This window comes from Pseudorca crassidens, chromosome 2 (assembly GCF_039906515.1).
Source record: "Pseudorca crassidens isolate mPseCra1 chromosome 2, mPseCra1.hap1, whole genome shotgun sequence".
NCBI lineage: Eukaryota > Metazoa > Chordata > Mammalia > Artiodactyla > Delphinidae > Pseudorca > Pseudorca crassidens.
Genome location: NC_090297.1, coordinates 185,159,140 through 185,177,791, shown reverse-complemented (window position 1 = coordinate 185,177,791; position 18,652 = coordinate 185,159,140). Strand labels below are relative to the sequence as shown.

At 49.1% G+C, this 18,652-nt stretch overlaps 1 protein-coding gene across 22 annotated transcripts in view; it reads right to left on the bottom strand.

Annotated features, from left to right (window-relative positions):
* Positions 1-18,652, bottom strand: part of PPP1R12B (protein phosphatase 1 regulatory subunit 12B) — a 208,429-nt gene that overhangs the window by 77,320 nt on the left and 112,457 nt on the right. For 20 of the 22 annotated variants that reach the window (XM_067729930.1, XM_067729932.1, XM_067729916.1 and 17 more), the window contains 4 exons: positions 16,115-16,318; positions 12,297-12,486; positions 12,098-12,210; positions 11,063-11,104 (listed from right to left, as the gene is read on the bottom strand). In XM_067729930.1, coding sequence (XP_067586031.1) covers positions 11,063-11,104; positions 12,098-12,210; positions 12,297-12,486; positions 16,115-16,318 — 549 coding nt within the window. Of the gene's footprint in view, positions 1-11,062; positions 11,105-12,097; positions 12,211-12,296; positions 12,525-16,114; positions 16,319-18,652 lie in introns of those variants that run through there. The other 2 variants (XM_067729929.1, XM_067729937.1) reach the window with 2 other exon arrangements.

Here is an 18,652-nt window from a genome sequence, read left to right as displayed (position 1 = left end):
ACGCCTCGCAACAGGTGACTCCCCTGCCCACGAGCTGTCAGTCGTGCTCCAGAGTCAGCAAGATGCGGCATTACCAAAGGAGTGCTTGGATGGGGGACAGTGGGCGCTTGGAGCCACGCTGACGTCAGCAAACTCCTTCTGAGCCGGGAACCTAGAGCAGAGGCTGCCAAACTGGGGCCTGGCCCGGAGGCCGAGTGCAGCCCACCAGCCTGCTTGTGCATAAAGTTTTATTGGAACACAGCCGCGCCCATTCATGACGCACTGTCCACGGCTGCTTTCCCACTGGACAGCAGAGCCGAGCAGGCGCGACAGACCCTGTGGCCGGCAAAGCAGAACACGCTGACGGTCAGGCCCTTCACATAAAGCGTCTGCTGAGCCCTGACCTAGAGCGGTAGGTGCCGAGACCAGGACTAGGCTGGCCGCCCCTCCACACCCACTGCTGAAGAATAGGCCCGGACACCTGCCCGCCGCCTCCCCCCAGGGCGCAGAATGTGGACCCTCCACAGCAGCCGGGCACTCGGGGAAAGGGAGACCGCAGCACTCGGTGATGACAGCCCCGTGACCGCCACCTTGGTGAAGTACTTCTGAAAGTCCCTCAGCGCCAGGCAAAGCCCCATCTTGACGCATGAACTGTTTCACTTGGTTAAACGAGATCCAAACATGTTATTTTCCTCTTAAAATGCTTCTATAACCTGAAAAATATTTCAGGAATATAACCGGAGCTATAAGCTCCAAGACCATACTAAGTATTTTCATTTGAGCTATTAATTGGCTAAAGGGCTTTTTAAAAGTCCCTTCTCTCTTCTCAGTAGCCAATAACGTTGGCATAATTCACAGTGTAAGCGTTTGGGTTGTAAGAAGACAAAAAATGTTAAAAGCACAGGACAGCACGCACTGCTAAGGCACACCTGTGGGAACATCTGTGTCCCTTACAGGGTTGCGTTTGGATAGAATGTTATGGTTTTTCATGAAAGAGATTCACGTCCCTAAGTGCCTGCTCTCTGACTCTTGAGCTTGCCTGACCGAAGACGGAGCTGGGGAATGAAGACTGGCAAACTGGCCATTCACCCCACCACCCTACCCCTCCGGTCCTCCCACAACAACACCGGGAAAGGCGACATCTATCAGTGCCTCAAGCCCAACATTCCTGCTGGGGCAGATCTATAAACACTTCGCTCACTGAGAAAGAGCTGCAAATCCCACACTCAGCTTTCCACCTCGATCATGGGGCTAGAGCGCTGGCATTAGCTAAGCCTAAGCCATGGTTAAAGCTCTCCAGCCACACCATCAACAGGAGAAATGAAGACTCCTGTAACTAAGGTAACCCCCAGACTGCACTGAAAGGGGAGCAATTACCCCTGGAGGCTCTCCACGATCAAAGCCAGCACAGACTGACTGAGTGCTCTGAAGACAACCTCACAGGAAGCTGCCGCCACGGTAATGATGGGGTCCCAGGAGTGCTCAGGGCGGGAACGATCCTCCTCTGGTCTTGGGGAAAAAAACTCTTAGGAAACATACCGCCAGGAGATTCACCGTAACGTCAAACAATAATCTCTTTTGAGTGAATGACTTAGACAACTTTTTCTTATTCTTTATAGCGGTATGAATCTCCTTTTATAACAAATATCTTCTACCCACCCCCGCCCCGACTTTGACTATCCTGAAATGAAATTCTTAGATGTAAAACTCAGCTAAAATCACAAAAATCAATAATTAAACACGAAGAAGAAACAAACAGAAAATCATTTATAATGAAACACGTATTTCAATGTGTAAACCTGGGGGCCAGTAATACTGGGAGGTGCCATGGAGCAGCCGGAGGCGTGGACCCCCCCCACAGGACTGTCACGAAGGGGTGTGCTGTGCAATGACATCATCGTGCAGGAGGCACTGCTGCCAGGCGTGAGCAAAACCAAGGTGGATATTTAGAACCTCCCTCTGCCAAAAAATGTGAGTGCATACATAAAATCAACTTGGGTTTTGAACTCGGATAACAGAAAGGCTTTTATCTCTGACTGTCCAGGGAGACGGTGAGAAGCCCAGCTGCGGGACAACTGTCTGTTTTACGGGACACACAAGGGTGTCTGGCTTCCCTGGCCCCTGACCACGAAACGCATCCACAACGTCAGCCATCGCGGTGACCCCTAAAAGGACAGCCTCCTCTAGAAATACTCTCTACACTTTTCTGTACTTCGTATATTTTCTATAATGAAACGCATCGCCTTTGTAATCATAAAAGGCAAGTTCCAGCAGAGTTTCAAGCTCACTGGCGTCCCTCCAACAAAGAGACATAAGGTTACAGGTCACTAACAAAAACGGATACCTTAAAGGCAGTCGGAGAAGGAAGAGAATGGAATAAAAGGCAAGGTCAAGAGGTTAACTGTCCTACCCTCAGCAGTTGATAAAGTTCACATCTTTGTATAAGACATTGAGCAAAGCTCAAACAGATACCTTGAAGGTCAATTTATTCTATCTTAAAAACGATTTCTGACTGAAGCAGAATTCACGGATGACGTGGGACAGCAGGTCCAAAAATTACCGGGTCTGAAAGGAATACATGTGTATTTTGATTACTGAGATTTGCTTGGCAATGGCATGACCCAAAATTAATAGAGTCCTTAAAAGGAAGGAAGATGCCAAAAGAAACTTTGTTCTCAAGATGGTTTATACAGCTTGGCTACAGCAAGGCACAAGTATGACCCATATATAGCAAATCCCAGCAGCTGTAGTATTTTAAGAACGACGGTTGCAAAGCAAGAGCAAGTGTGCAGTGAAAGGAGAGGCCGTCCAGTGAGCGTGGAGTCACAGCTGGAGAAGCCCCCTCACGCAGCCTGGACAGAAGGCGCTTCCCAGTCTCTCCACCCGCACCCCCGGCCCCCCGTCGTCACTGCTGGGACCCCGACGGCCTGCGCAGAGAGTCTGCCGAGCCCTGGGGGCTGTTCATGACGGCCCTCTCATTAAATCTATTCCTATGAGCATTATCATCAAATTTCCCGGGCTTCTCCAGCCCGCTCATTCTAGGGACACGCTAACCACCCTTTCCTCCTCTTCTTCTTATCTGGCTGAAGATAAAGAAGCTGAGGGAGGAAAATCTATACTTTACTATCTTTTCACTCGATTAAAAGGAAGAGTGGCTTGCTTAAAAACAAAGATTATGGTGGCTTTACGGTACACTGTGAAAAATACTACTTTCCTACAGAAATAAGCAACTCCACCCGAGAGCCTACCTACCGCGTCTTTAAACTTAGACTGTTGGTTCTATCTCAACAGCACAGGCTTGTCTGGGACATACTTTACCATATTAGGCAATCAGGCCCCAGAGAGAAGGGAAAGCAAAACAGTCCTAGGCTTTTACCTAAAAGGAGAATGGCGAAGACACTGCCCAGCGGTGGAGAGCGGACAGAAAATCGCTGGACGCCCTCCAGCAGATAAAGGGGCTTCACAAGGTTAAGTAACAAGTTCAAAATCTTGCTTGACAGAGGGGTGAAGATCCAGCAAACAGCCAGACGCAAAACTGTGAAAACTCAGAGCAAGTGGGAAAAAGGGCCGTTATTTACTCGAAGAAAGAGAGTGGGGGGAGTGGTGAAGATCTGTGGGAACACATGCAGAAAAACAGAAATGGGAGGGTGTTTAGGCAGAAGGGTTAAAGCCTGCTTGAGGACACAGAGATGTGCAGGGACTTGTTCTCCTCAGGTCTTCAAAGGGCTCCAAGCAAACTAGGAAACACTGAGCTCTCGGTCCTTCCTTCTCTACTCATTTCTGTCCCTGCCTCAGCAACTGCTTTTAAGATTTATTTCTCAAAACTCATCAGGTTCATTTTCAGAGCACAAGCACACGCTGGAGCCTGAGCTACTTCTCTGACTCTTCAAAGAATCCATTCTTTATGGATAAATTAATAACAACTTCAAAATCACATGATTCTGAAGTCAGTGAGAGTATTCCAAAAGCCATTCTCTCATCCAGATTTAGGAACCTACAGATTTGGAAAATAATTTGAGTGGCTCTTACTCATCTCTAACTATTTAAATGCATTAACTCATTTTCATTTTACAACTCTAAGAGGTAGACACTATTATTATCCCCACTTTACAATGAGGAAACTGAAGCATCTCGTCCAAAGCAGTTCAGCGGTCAAGGTGGGGTTGCCCCGGGAGCCCAGCTCCTGGGTCTGCACTCCTAGCCTGTTGTGACAGTACATCATCCAACATGCACGACAGATACAGACTCAGGAGAATGCGGTGCAAAGCCCTAGACACAGCTGTGCTCCCTCTCTCTGGGCCTCCTCAGCTGTGATCTCTAAAATGAGAAGTTTAGGGAATTCCCTGGTGGTCCAGTGGTTAGGACTTGGCGCTCTCACTGCCGTGGCTTGGGTTCAATCCCTGGTCGGGGACCTGAGATCCTACAAGGTATGTGATGTGGGAGAGGGAGGGCAGGGGAGGGCAGGGGAGGAGAGGGCAGGGGAGGGCAGGGGAGGGCAGGGGAGGGGAGGGGAGGGGAGGGAGGGGAGGGAGGGGAGGGAGGGGAGGGGGGAGGGAGGGGAGGGGAGGGAGGGGAGGGAGGGGAGGGAGGGGAGGGAGGGGAGGGAGGGGAGGGAGGGGAGGGGGGAGGGAGGGGAGGGGAGGGGAGGGCAGAAGTTTAGAGCTGCTTTCAGTTCTAAAACCCCAAGCCCACGACCGCCATTGTAGGCAGCACAGGGATAAACCAGAGTTTGGTACAGACGAGCAGCACCTAGAAATGAGGTTTTCAAGGAAAGCCTCTCCTTAAGTGAAATGGAGCGCTAGTTATTCAAAGATGCAATCAACTGAGGGAAGTCAGGTAAGGCAAAGGGAACCAAAAGCTGAGTCAGCTTAAAAGATCATTTGTAGATACGGTTAATTGGTAGAATTCCTCTCCTGTAACAAAAAGTCTTATGACATTCCTGGTCTTCAGAGACCTCCAGACAAGGTCTGCAGAGAGGCAGTAATTTCTGTTTCAGAAGCTGTCAGGGGAGCTCCAGGAACTGGCTTTCCTCCACGACTACACGGCTCTTCCACAAACAGGCCAGGCAGCTTTCACGGGGAACAGCCCTGCACCAGTTGAGAAAAGCAGGTGAAATAATACGCGAACTACCTACTGTTCTGTGTGAGCGTGCTTTGTTTGCCTGACTTTGTTCTGGAAAAGGGGGAAACTGCAGTCACATTCTCAGAGCCAAGTGCTCTGACTTGCCCGTTTCCTGGGCGTCTCTGTCTACACTTGCACTCTTGGTGAGCTGCTCCGATGTCATGGTTCCCGAGACAACCTGCATGTTTGCATCCAGTCTGTACCTCCAACTCCGCCCCTGACATTTCCCTGAGGATGGCGGTCAGACACATCAAATCCAGGGCTTCTAGAGCCAAACCCAAAGGCCTGCTCTTCCAGAGTCCTCTCCATCTCAGTTCATGAAAACTCCACCCTCTCAGGCACTTGAGCCAAAAGCTTTGGTGCCAACCTTGACCCCCCTCTGTTCTTCTCACCGTATACCCAATCCCGCAGAGGTCTTGCTGATTCTAACTCTGAAATACGCCGTGCATATGAAAACTTCTCAGCATCTTCACCACCTGCGATCACCTGGCCCAAACCCCTCGTTAGTCCTGGGTTAGGGTGACATAGAGGGTCTTCTCCAAACAGCAGGCGGAGTCCCCCCAGAATGTGACTCCTGCCCCTCTGCTGTGCAGAGCTCTACACGGGCTCGCACGCCCTGGCACCGACCGCCGGGCTCTGCCGTGGGCTCTCATGCCCACGCCGTCTCCTCACAGGTCCTGCCTGTCCTCCTGCCTCACGGCCCCGCGGGCTCTGTTCCCTCTGCCTGCGCACATCCACGGGGCTCCCCACTCACTCCCTTCACGCTGGGCTCCAGTGCTGCCTTCGCGGCAAGGCCGACACCGACCCCCCCTTAGATGCTCAGCACCCCCCGCCCTGCACTCCCCACTCCTGAGTCCTGGAGCCACTCCACACGGCTTTTCATCTTCCACACACCGTTTGCTTGGCACGTTCATTTTACTCGCTGCCCGCCTGCTTCACCAGAATGCAGACTCTACAAGAACAGGGCTTTTTGTTCACTGCTGCACCCCTGCCCACAGGCACCTGGAAGTACTTGTTCAGTGAACACACGAGAAGCTTATAAAAGAGAAGGCAGGACAAAATGGGAAATGCATTTAGTGGCTTTTGGTATTAGAGATATTTCTGGGGCCAAATGGCTCCCAAAGCAAGTTTTATTTTCTGTTAAAGCTTAGTTTAAAACCAAGCTTTGCTGGCAAATTTCACTTTGAGCCTCTCTTTGATTTAGTTTGAAAGTCTTAACGTTTAATCGCTTATATCTTCTGCACACTTGACCAAGGTCTCTCCCGACTAGCTGCTACCGGTTATCTACGGCCGGTATCTGAACACCTACTGGTCAACGCTTCCTTAACAGTGTCTCCTATAACCAAGGCCTCTTACAGGAGGGTTAGCCACCAGACCACGGGCTCCACTCCGTACTGGACGCTACACTGCTGACTTTGAAGGTAAAGTGTCGTGATTCTGTTCAGACTGATGCCACCGGATTTGCCTAAAAGCAATAGGGATTCTAGAGGGAGAAGCATTTTCCTATTTGAAGGATGGACAGATATAAGTACCCACCTACTTATGTACCCTCCCTCCATAAGTACCCTCCCACCTGGCAGGAGAAGGCTGACCCTCTACCACTGAACCTGAAACTCTCAGGAGGCTTTCGAGGTGTCCTTCAAGAAGACCTTCCTTTACTCAAGGAGGCGAGATGCCACTAGCAACTCATTTCAAACATGTAACCTGCTCAGTAAAAAACAAATGTAAGAATGGGGGCAGGGGGGAGTAAGCGGTACAATCTACTGGGTAAAAAATAAGCGACAAGGACACATTGCATAACATGTGGAATATAGCCAATATTCTATAATAACTATAAATGGAGTATAACCGTTAAAAATTGTGAACCACTATATTGTACACCTGCAACTTACAGAATACTGTATGTTAACTATACTTTAAGAAAAAAAAAAACTTGGAACTTTTAGACTCACCCTCCATCTTCTGGGGGGAAGGTAAAGGGAGTGGAGATTGAGTTAATAATGAATTATGCCCATGTTGAAGCCTCCATAAAAATCCCTAAACTATGAGGTCTGGAGAACTCCTGGGTTGGTGTAATATCCACATGCCGGGCGGGTGGTACAATCACCTCCATGGGGACAAAGCTTCTGACCTTGGGACACATCCACACCTCACCTGACGGACCTCTTCATCTGACTGCTCACCTGCATCCCTTAAAAAAAAGGATGGGGAATGGAGGGCGATGTGAGGTCGGCCCCACCACAGTCCCATAAAGGCTCCCTGACACGGGGCACAGGGTGCTCACCTAGAGCTTTCACGTCCCCAAGTACTTCCTAACCGCCCTGGGCCTGTTCTCTTAACTGTAAAACGAGGTTCCTAACCCAAGTTTCTTCTAAATTCCTTCCCAATTCTAAGATGCCCAAATTTGGGAGGCGGGTAACTTCACTGCATTAAACTGGGCTGGTCAACAATTCCTTTAAAACAAAAGCAATCCATCTCCCGTTCAGCTTCCTTAGACACCATTCTGCTTGTTCACCATCTTTTCTTTTGACGACTTGCTCCCTCTAGTGATAAATTCAATCATATATCAGAACTGGCCTGGGCAACAGTCTGCTTCAGAGGACAAGAACACGTAGAGGAAACTCAGCGTTAAGCAGAATGAAGGCAGGCCAAAGACGCAAGTGAAGAGAGGACGAGAAGAGCCCAAGGGCCATCAGCACCTGCAGTGTGCCCGTGACTGCTCCAGCGCCTGTGCCTCACGAGCAGTGCAGGGGGCGGCACTTCTGACTGCGGTACCTCCTTCCTCACGTCAAATCCAGACTCAGTTTCTTTTTCACTTAGCAAGATACAGGCTATATTAGGACTTCTGGAGACGGTCACCCGTCTAACGCAGACAACCACGCACATCTGCTCTAAGCACATGGGCTAAGCGGCTGCTAAGACATGAAGCCCTGTGCTCATTGTCAGTTTTCCAGCGGGGATGGTTTTGATTAAAAGCACGCACCGTGCAGGGCCCCGACCAAGCCCCCAGCCTTCTCAGCGTCCCTTGTGTCACCAACAAAGAAATGCATGACTAGCCTCCTTCCTCCCTCCCAGACTGCATGACAAACATCAGGGCCGTTCCTGGCCATCAACCTTACCTGTGTACAAATGTTGGTTACATTTTTCTAGCTTAGGTCCACAAAAAGAAATAAATTTCCACGATGTCTACAGAGATTAAGGTTAAACAACAGAAAGGTTTTCTCAGCCATGCTCTTGTTACTGACATATGGGTGAGGGGCTGAAGAATCTTCGAAAAGAGGAGAGCATCTGTGCACATCTGCAATCATTTTAGTTCCAACTCTGACTGGAGACAGAGTTTCCTTTCTACCCTTAAAGTAAAGTATTATCACCGACTGATGCCATGTACGCGAGGCTCAAGAACAGGCAACACTGCTCTACGGTGGCGGCAATCGGAAGAGCGGCTGCCTCTCAGGACGGGATGGGGGATGGGGGAACTTTTCAAGGTGACGGAAAAGCTCTGCATCTTGACTTGAGTGGTGGTTACACCACTGATTACAACTGTCAAAACTCATCCAACAGTACACTTTAGGTCTGTGCAGTTCACTGACTGTAAATCTATCCCAATTTAAAATAACAGATGTCAAAGTCTTGGGAAGAGTTAACTTAAAAAACAGTAGATTCCTGGAGCGGGAGAGCAGTTGTGACACAGTCCTGACCATCTTGAGGTTAGATTTCCACAATTTACAGGGACGGGCCTGTTGTTCTGTGGGCCCGTATGGATCCCGGCATCACGCCTGCCAGGACTGGACGAGCGCTCGGGAGAGAACCAGAGTTGCGCTAACACAGGCCGGGGTCAGGATGCTGCTGCCCCTGGGCACCGTGGTGGGCAGGAGACATGCCGGGCGTGCTGTGAGTGCTGGCGCACCTGCACACACTCAGTTACCATTAGAGAGAGGACTGGCCCTTCATTCCTCTCTGAAGACTCACGCTGGCGTCTGCTGGACATGCGGTGAACACTGGCAGATGCCTCGAGCAATAAGATGAGTGGACCATTTTTCAGTCTGACAAATGACTCTATGTCAAATCTCACCAATCAGAAAATCTTTTCTGTAATGGTCATTCAGTGAACTTCTCTGGGAAGCATGGCATCACAGGCACCTTCGTGGCCCTTGCCTGGTGCACCAGGCAAGGACTTTTCACATCAAGTAGCTTAGAAATGTGCAGGCAAAGATTTTCACTGACAGAGACAGTGGCCAACACCAAGCTCTCCTGTGTAACTCCCTCCGTGGAGCTCACCGGCCTCTATGACCCTCTATGGGTGACAGGCCACTTCAGTGCTCTGTAGTCAGCACCTGGGATCTCTCGTTAGGGGTTTTCTAATATAGTTCCCCACAGAGGCTCTCCTGCGTTCACTCTTCATCCCCTGAAGCCTCCCCAAGCCCCTGTGGAATGAAGTCACTGTCGTGTGCACACCCCCCCTGCCCCGGGGAGCCTCCACGCGGCATCTGCAGCCAACGTCCACTCCTCCCCGTGAGGCAGCCCCGGCTGCTGCATGCAGGCAGCTCTCACCACGCCACCATAGGCACTGCTTTCTGGAGGCCCCTGCTGACTGTTTAGGATCTCGACCAAAATACAGGAGGGTCAATGACATAATATAGAATTTCTACTTCCTCTGCTAAAAACAAATTAGTTTTCATTTTCAGTATGAGTTATTAAACATATTCTGAGAACATACTGTCACATAACTGTAGGGTAGAAAAAAGGCCATCTTCTTACATAATTCCCAATAGAAATGTACATGGAGTCTCAATTCATTTAGTCAAAACCAAACCCCTTCCTTCTTGAAAAATGGTACTAGGGACTTCCCTGGTGGTCCAGTGGTTACAACTCGGCGCTTTCACTGCCGTGGCCCGGTTTGATCCCTGGTCAGGGAACTAAGATCCTGCAACCTGTGTAGTGAGGCCAAATAAACAAACAAAAACGAAACAAAACAAAAACCAAAGAAAAATGGTACTAATGGTACTAGAAAAGCATTAACTTTCTATCACATGTGAGTGGCTTACAGGAACCTGGAGCTTCAGGAAAGCTGGCCTGGGGTGCCCACAGCAGAGAAGAGCTGGGTGCCAGGCCTTAAGGGGTCTGGTTACACAAGAGCCAAGGAGCTAAACCTTATTTCAAAGTCAAATGTAAGCGATTTCTGGACTGTTTACACTATTCACTCTTGTGTTTCTCTCTGTTAGCGTGGAGAGGATGTAGATTCATAAGAAACAGTATCACTCTTCACTTTTCTTCCCAAGATTTCAAAGTACTTTATACCATCCAATAGCACAACAGAGAAAAAGAGTCCGAACTGTGTTAGAACCTGGCAGGAGGCACTGAAAAATGCAGGAAACTCGTTCAAGAACATGGGCATTGTTACACCATTTAAGAAAACGGGGGACTTCCCTGGTGGCGCAGTGGTTAAGAATCTGCCTGCCAACGCAGGGGACACGGGTTCCATCCCTGGTCCAGGAAGATCCCACATGCCATGGGACAATTGAGCCCATGCACCACAGCTATTGAGCCTGCGCTCTAGAGCCCACGAGCCACAACTACTGAGCCCGCGTGCCACAACTACTGAAGCCCGTGCACCTAGAGCCTGTGCTCCACAACAAGAGAAGCCACCTCAATGAGAAGCTTGCACACTGCAACGAAGAGTAGCCCCCGCTCGCCGCAACTAGAGAAAGCCTGCGCACAGCAACGAAGACCCAACGCGGCCAAAAATAAAATAAATAAACAAATTTAAAGAAAAAGGAAAGAAAACAGTATACCAGCGAGCACCCGTCCCATCTTGCAGAGGAGCGTCCACCTCCAAACTCTCCCTGGACCCAAGTCTGCACAGAGCCTGCTCTTCCTTCTGTTAACTGTGTGCACGCGAGCAGGGATGAGCCCTACGGGGACGCTGAGCCCCACGGTGGCAGCCTCACTGCTGGTTGCTTACCCACGCTGCTTTCACCTCTTCCGAGACATCAGTTTCATCTTCCTGGAAAGGGAGAAAGAAAAAAGACAAGAGGATCACGGTCACAGGCATCCCTGGAGGCAACAAGGTCAGCCCCATCAATTATGCACCTGGGCAGTGAGGGCTGACGGCCAAGGGCACTGTCACTGATGCTTTTAGCAGCAGCTCAGGAGCACCACTTGCTGTCAAAGAGCCCAATGAACCTGGCAGGAAAAGGAGAATCTTTAAGACAGACGGACCTCACTTGGGCTTTGTCAGTAGCTGTCAGCCCATTTGGTCCTATAATAATCAAACACTTTCGCCTAGTAGTCTCTAACAGGCGACCATCATTGTCTCATTTCTTGTCTCACTGAATGGTCCATCTAATTCCAAATGAGTCACTAGTGACCAGGGACCTGACCTTGGCCACCTGACTGTTAAATGCCAGTGACAAGGCTGAGTGAGCAGGGTACAGACCAGAGGGGAAGGAAAGAACTGAGTGTGTGCTCGTCATCAGGAGGCACAGCAGCCCCGTCTTCATTTAAAAGCCAAAGTCAAGCTGTTTTATAGCACTTGTTCCTTTTTTTCTCCAAAAGAGTAAACCTGAGTCAGACGAAATTCTGAAATGCTCGAGATTCTGGCAGTGCCCCTGAAATACTTGGTTAGCACCTGCACACACACGACGCTGAGGTACTGCTGACTCACCACGGGACTCTCAGGGGCCGCTGGGGGCTGCTAAGTCTGAGCGGCTTACGCACTTGTTATATTTGTTTGCACGGCTGCTGTAAATTCACCGCTTATTTGCTGCCTGCCTCCGTGTGCTCGGCACTGTCCTAGGCCCTGGGCGTCCCAGCCAGAACATTCCTAATGAGTCCCACACTAGTGGAGTCTTTCTTCGGCTGCTCTTTCTCAGGGATGCCTCCTGACAATCTGCACGATTCAGGGCCCCGTGTGGAACTCTTCCTTTTGAGCCCGACACGCAGGACGGCGGGCAGCACAGCGTAACGCGAGATGTCCCAGCACAGACAGCCCACTTACATCCTTCGTCCAGAAGTTGATGCCTGTGCCTCTTCGTCGCTCCTTGGGCCGCCTCCTCTCACGAATGGACAGCCTGTTAGACGACTGATCACCCAAATCTGCTTCTTCGCCCTCTGGTCAGAGAGAAAACAAAGCATGGATCTTAAGAACCTGGGGCACGTGCACTGGAGGAGGGTGCGGTTTCTGAAGCTCGACCTACCGTTTTTGTCCATTTCCTTTGCCCCTGCAGGGCTGGCGGGGGGCTCTGAACTCTCTGAATCAGGGGCTGAAGACCTACCCGTCCGGAGCAGGTAGGAACTGGTGTAGAGGGAGGGTCTCGGGGCAGGAGGTGACACTGGTGTCATGGGTTTGTCTGGTTGAGCCGGAATCCTCAGGCGACGATACACAGGCTGGAACAATCCACATGATGAGATGTCAGAGGTCAAGTCTAACCAAAGGGTAAGGACAGCACGTTTATTAAAAATGGGCTTTTCTATATCAAGAGGCCTATAAGTAATTAGCCAGATAGGGAAGAGTTCTAGACGCCTGCTCTGAAGATGCTACAGGCTGACAGCAGTCCAGGACAGCTCTTCCTAAACTGATCAAAGGGCACTAGGGGGCACCAACCTTGGTTATAAAAATTCCTTTGATTGTGCACCGCAAATAGGAAGGATGATGGCCTTTTTAAGATGGCGCACTGAAAGGTAAGGTTTACGTAGGAAACGAAGAAGCTCAGGAATGTGAAGAAACAATGCAGGAGTTATCTGAAGACAGACCAAATCTGAGCGTTCTACCAACTTGCCATCACTAGGCTTACTGACACTTCTGAAAAATTCCCGCTTTCTGAGACTTCCCTGGCGGGCCAGCGGTTAAGACCACGTGCTTCTACTGCAGCGGGCACAGGTTTGACCCCTAGTTGGGGAACTAAGATCCCGCATGCCACACCCCCAAACCCCAAATAAATAAAAATTAAAAAAAAAAATTCCCACTTTCCCTTTTGAACTTTTTTTTTCCTTGAGAGTTAGGACAGACACAGCTTGACAATAAACCTTAATGTGGCTTGTTGAACATGCAGAGATAAAGAAATTCTTACTACATGCAGAGATTGTATAAATTTGTTTATAAATTATAGAGACAGAAGCAATAAAATATAGTCAGCTTGGGAGTCTGAGAGAACGTGGCTCCAATTCCAGCTTGAAGGAACTGTGTGACCTGAAGTACGTGACTTGAGTTTCTATCTCTGCTTCCTCATGTATAAAACAGGGATAATAATATCTTCCTCAGAGAGGGCTGTGAGGATTAAATGAGAATGTATGTTATGTGCTTACAACGGTCTCTAGTATGTAATAAGCACTCAAAAAATAGCCGATAAAACAAATGAAACGAACAACAGAACCTCAGTTAGTTTATGCAGCCTAGCCATTCAAAGTTAGAGCAAGAAGACTTTCTTCTCCTGTAATTATGTTGACCATAAAGTTTATCATCCCAGCTAGGACATTTCTGAGAGTGAAAAGGAACAGTACTGATAATTACCCAGAGATAAAAGCTGTCACTGGAACAATCTTAGGTAAACCAGGAGTTACAATCACCTTAAATATAACCCTATAACTCTGACTACCAACTGCAATTGAGAAATGGACCGTAAATCAAAACGTCTACTCCAAAGTGACAGCTTGTGGCCGAGAATAAGGGTGCTCTGTGAGTGCTTGGGTCTGCAGAAGTTTGTAGAACAACGTACTAGTGGTGAGGAGGGCAAGCTGCGGAGCCAACGCCTTGCTCCACCTCTGCTTTCTTTTTCTAGTAAAATCTTTTATTTTATAATACTGTACCATCAAATTAAAAGTCAAAATAAGCGTTCACCCAACTGCCTAAATGGTTATTACATATACGTATATATTTGGTTGAAAAGGGAGAGAGAAAAGAGGAATTTGAAGGCTAAAATAAACAAATGGGACCTAATGAAACTTAAAAGCTTTTGCACAGCAAAGGAAACCATAAACAAGACCAAAAGACAACCCTCAGAATGGGAGAAAATATTTGCAAATGAAGCAACTGACAAAGGATTAATCTCCAAAATTTACAAGCAGCTCATGCAACTCAATAACAAAAAAGCAAACAACCCAATCCAAAAATGGGCAGAAGACCTAAATAGACATTTCTCCAAAGAAGACATACAGATTGCCAACAAACACATGAAAGAATGCTCAACATCATTAATCATTAGAGAAATGCAAATCAAAACTACAATGAGATATCATCTCACACCAGTCAGAATGGCCATCATCAAAAAATCTACAAACACTAAATGCTGGAGAGGGTGTGGAGAAAAGGGAACCCTCTTGCACTGTTGGTGGGAATGTAAATTGGTACAGCCACTATAGAGAACAGTATGGAGGTTCCTTAAAAAACTACAAATAGAACGACCATATGACCCAGCAATCCCACTACTGGGCATATACCCTGAGAAAACCATAATTCAAAAAGAGTCATGTACCACAATGTTCATTGCAGCTCTATTTACAATAGCCAGGACATGGAAGCAACCTAAGTGTCCATCAACAGATGAATGGATAAAGAAGATGTGGCACATATATACAATGGAATATTACTCAGCCATAAAAGGAAACGAAATTGAGTTATTTGTAGTGAGGTGGATGGACCGAGAGTCTGTCATACAGAGTGAAGTAAGTCAGAAAGAGAAAGACAAATACCGTATGCTAACACATATATATGGAATCTAAAAAAAAAATGTCATGAAGAACCTAGGGGTAAGACAGGAATAAAGACACAGACCTACTAGATAATGGACTTGAGGATATGGGGAGGGGGAAGGGTAAGCTGTGACAAAGCGAGAGAGTGGCATGGACATATACACACTACCAAACGTAAAATAGATAGCTAGTGGGAAGCAGCCGCATAGCACAGGGAGATCAGCTCAGTGCTTTGTGACCACCTAGAGGGGTGGGATAGGGAGGGTGGGAAGGAGGGAGATGCAAGAGGGAAGAGATATGGGAACATATGTATATGTATAACTGATTCACTTTGTTATAAAGCAGAAACTAACACACCATTGTAAAGCAATTCTCCAATAAAGATGCAAAAAAAAAAAAAGAATGAAAAAAAAGTACATCATCATCATCGTAGTAGTAAAGATTTGCTGAACACTTAATGTGTCAAGCACTATACACGTATTACCTCACAAGGAGTACCCTCTATTATAAGCTCTGTTTTTACAAATTAGGAAACTACGTAAAACAAGGTTAAATAAATTACCCAAAGCCATACAGCTAGTTAGTAAGCATACTGCGGTTTGAACCCAAATAGTCTAACACCAGAACATACACAGATAGGCAGACACACACACAAATCAATATTATTATTATTTTCGTCGCGTGGCTTGTGGGATCTTAGTTCCCCGACGAGGTATCGAACCTGGGTGGCCAGCAGTGAAGGCGCCAATTCCTAACCACTGGACCGCCAGGGAAGTCCTTGACCTCTTCCTAGCCGTGCAAAATGCTGGGCAGGTTACTTAACCTGTCACTCCACTGACTCATATTTTAAGAAGGAATAATAATACTTACCTCAGAGCGTTGTTGTGAGGATTAAACAATTTAATACACATATTGAAATTGTTAAAATTGTGCCTGGCATAAACTAAATAATAAATGCTTATACTTCTATTTGCATTTTTTTTATACCAAGATCTCTCTTTTCAGAATAGAAAGACACATTTAGTTAACCAAAAGTATGGTGGTAATCATTTCACAACGTGTACACACATCAAATCATGTTGTAACATTACATGTCCATTACATCTCAATAAAACTGGAAAAAAGCGCATTAGTTAACTCCCAGAGGAAAAAATTGATCACTTAAGGACTAACATCTCTGAATTCTTTCAGTTACACAGGTCTGCCAACTAAAGATGGACGTAAATAGCGTGTTCTATGAGGCGTCCCCTGCAGAGTAGGACAGTTCTGGAATTATCAGTGGGGAAGAGACTCCCCCAGTCACCTGCTTTCAGCACAGAGAGCTCACCTGATCCTCCAGACCCTGGTCCCAGGGCTGGCGGCTCTCCCCAGCTTCCTCTGCAGGGGCTGCCAGGGGCTCATGCTTCTGGGTGCTGCCGTCGAGCCCTCTGGGGCCCACGGGCTTCGGGCTGGGCTGTTCCTGAGCCTGACGCTCTGCCCTCGACCGGCTGAACGTCCTTTCTGCTTCCTGGAGATCCGTCAGGGTTACACCCTGGGAAAATACCACAAGGTCAGAGAGGTTTCACCCTAACCATGGAATAACGCCCTGTGAATGAGCAGGGAAACTCCGTAAAGATCTAATGGTACCGAATTCCAAATGAAGCTCCCGAAATGTGTGAGGCCGCTTCAAGCAATATACGCTGAAAACAAACACCTCAGTACGCAGAGGCCCCAGGCCTGAGCCTAGATACACTTCAAACACAATACTTGAGCGTTTCCTGCTTGAGTTCCAGAAACAGGGCAGCACTGATGCCCGCCCGCTGCTTCCACACCCATGGTTCTCACATCTCCACCTGGACGCTCCCGACCCCCCAAGAGCATGCAGCCACCAACAGAGACTGTCCAGCAGATACAAGGAAAACTTAAGTTTACGCACAGAAAGAAGAACCAGGCTCAAAATGGTGACAATTCAGAGCCAGGCTAGAACCACCACCAAAACCAAAAACCAAACCCACACAAACAAACACAAAACCGACCCTGAGGGAGCCGCCAAGATGCCAGAGCAGGAAGACCCTGAGCTCGCCTTTTCCCAGGGCACCAGGATAACTATGCACAGAACAACTGCTGCCCAGGCCCGACCAGAAGAGATCGTCTACAGCTACAGACGTACCGAAAGAACCACCACAAGACGGGTAAGAGGGGCGACCCGCAAACGCTGTGGAGGTTCTCCCCCAGGAGCGAGTGGGCTGCTCTGAGCCCCAGCCTGGGGGAGACAAGCCCCCAGAACATCTGGGTTTGAAGGCCAGCAGGGCTTCCTTTCAGGAGTCCCAGAGGGCTGTGTGGGGATAGAGACCCCACTCTTACAGGGCACACACAAAATCTCACGTGCTCCACAACCCAGGGCAGAAGCAGTAATTTCAAAGGAGCCTGGGTCAGACCCACCTGCTGATCTTGGAGAGTCTCCCGGAGAGGTAGGCCTGTGATGTTGGGGACACAGACGCTGTCAGCAGCCACTCTGGGGAGCTGGTTCAACCGCAAGGACACTGGTGCAGGCAGGCACCATCGTGGAGTCCTCCCTCTAGCTTATTACCCTCAGGACCCAGCCCCGCTCATAGCCAGCAGAACACAGGCACCAGGAATGGGACGGCCTCAGGCCAAGCAACTAACTAGGCAGGGACACAGGCCCACCCACCAGCAGACAGGCTGCCTTATGACCCCCTGGACACAGCCCTGCCCACCAGAGGGCCCAGGACCCAGCCCCACACACCAGTGCACAGACACTAGACCCGGGACCACCAGAGACCTATAGCCAGAGACCCTGGGACCCAGCTCCACCGACCAGTGGGCAGACACCAGCCCCAGAAACCCCTGGGTCCTGGCCCTGCCCACCAGTAAGCCTCCTCTAGCCTTCAGACCAGCCTCACACGCCAATGGGTGGACACCACACCAATGGGTGGACACCAGCCCCAGGACAATCACAGCCCACAGCCTGCCGTGGGAGGACCCAGTCCATCCACCAGCAGGTCAGCACCAGCCCTGGGGCCAGCTGGGCCCCAGCCCTGCCCACCAGCAGGCCAACACAAGCTTCAGAACACACTGGACCCCACAGCTAGCTGTATCACGAGCCAGCCCCAACGATCAGCAGTCTGACACCAGCTCTGGACCCTGGGGCCCTGCAGCCAGACCCACAGGACCCGGCTCTGCCCACCAGCAGGCCAGCGCTAGCCCCAGGACGTAGCTTCACTCACCAGTGAAGAGGGCGGGCCACAGCCCCACTGACTCTACTCCCAGCGAGCCAGCACTAGCCCTGGGGCCCCCCTGGGCTCCACAGTCGGCCACCTCATGACCTGGTCACGGCAACCAGCAGCCTCCACACAAGGCAGGGCCTGGCAACCAACCAGCCCACCCACACAGTCAGCCCACCACAACAGAATGACCCACGCAGCCCACAGAGGGGGCACCCCTAGAGCACACAGCTCTGCTGACCAGAGAGGAGTGCACTGCTGGGACGTATAGGACGCCTCCTACAGAAGGCCACTTCCCCAAGGTCAAGAAATGTAACCAACCTACCAGATACGTGGAAACACAATGTTATAAACAGCAAGTTAGGCAAAATGAGGCGACAGAAGAACACGTTCCAAATGAAAGAACAAGATAAAACCGCAGAAGAACAACTAAGTGAAGTGGAGACAGGCAATCTACCTGAGAAAAAGTTCAAGGTTATGATCGTAAAGATGATCAAAGAACTTAGGAAAGAATGAACAGAGTGAGAAGTTGTAAGTTTTTAACAAAGAGTTGGACAATACACAGAACAACCAAACAGAGACGAAGAATACAATAACCGAAATGAAAAATGCACTAGAAGGAATCAACAGTACACTAAATG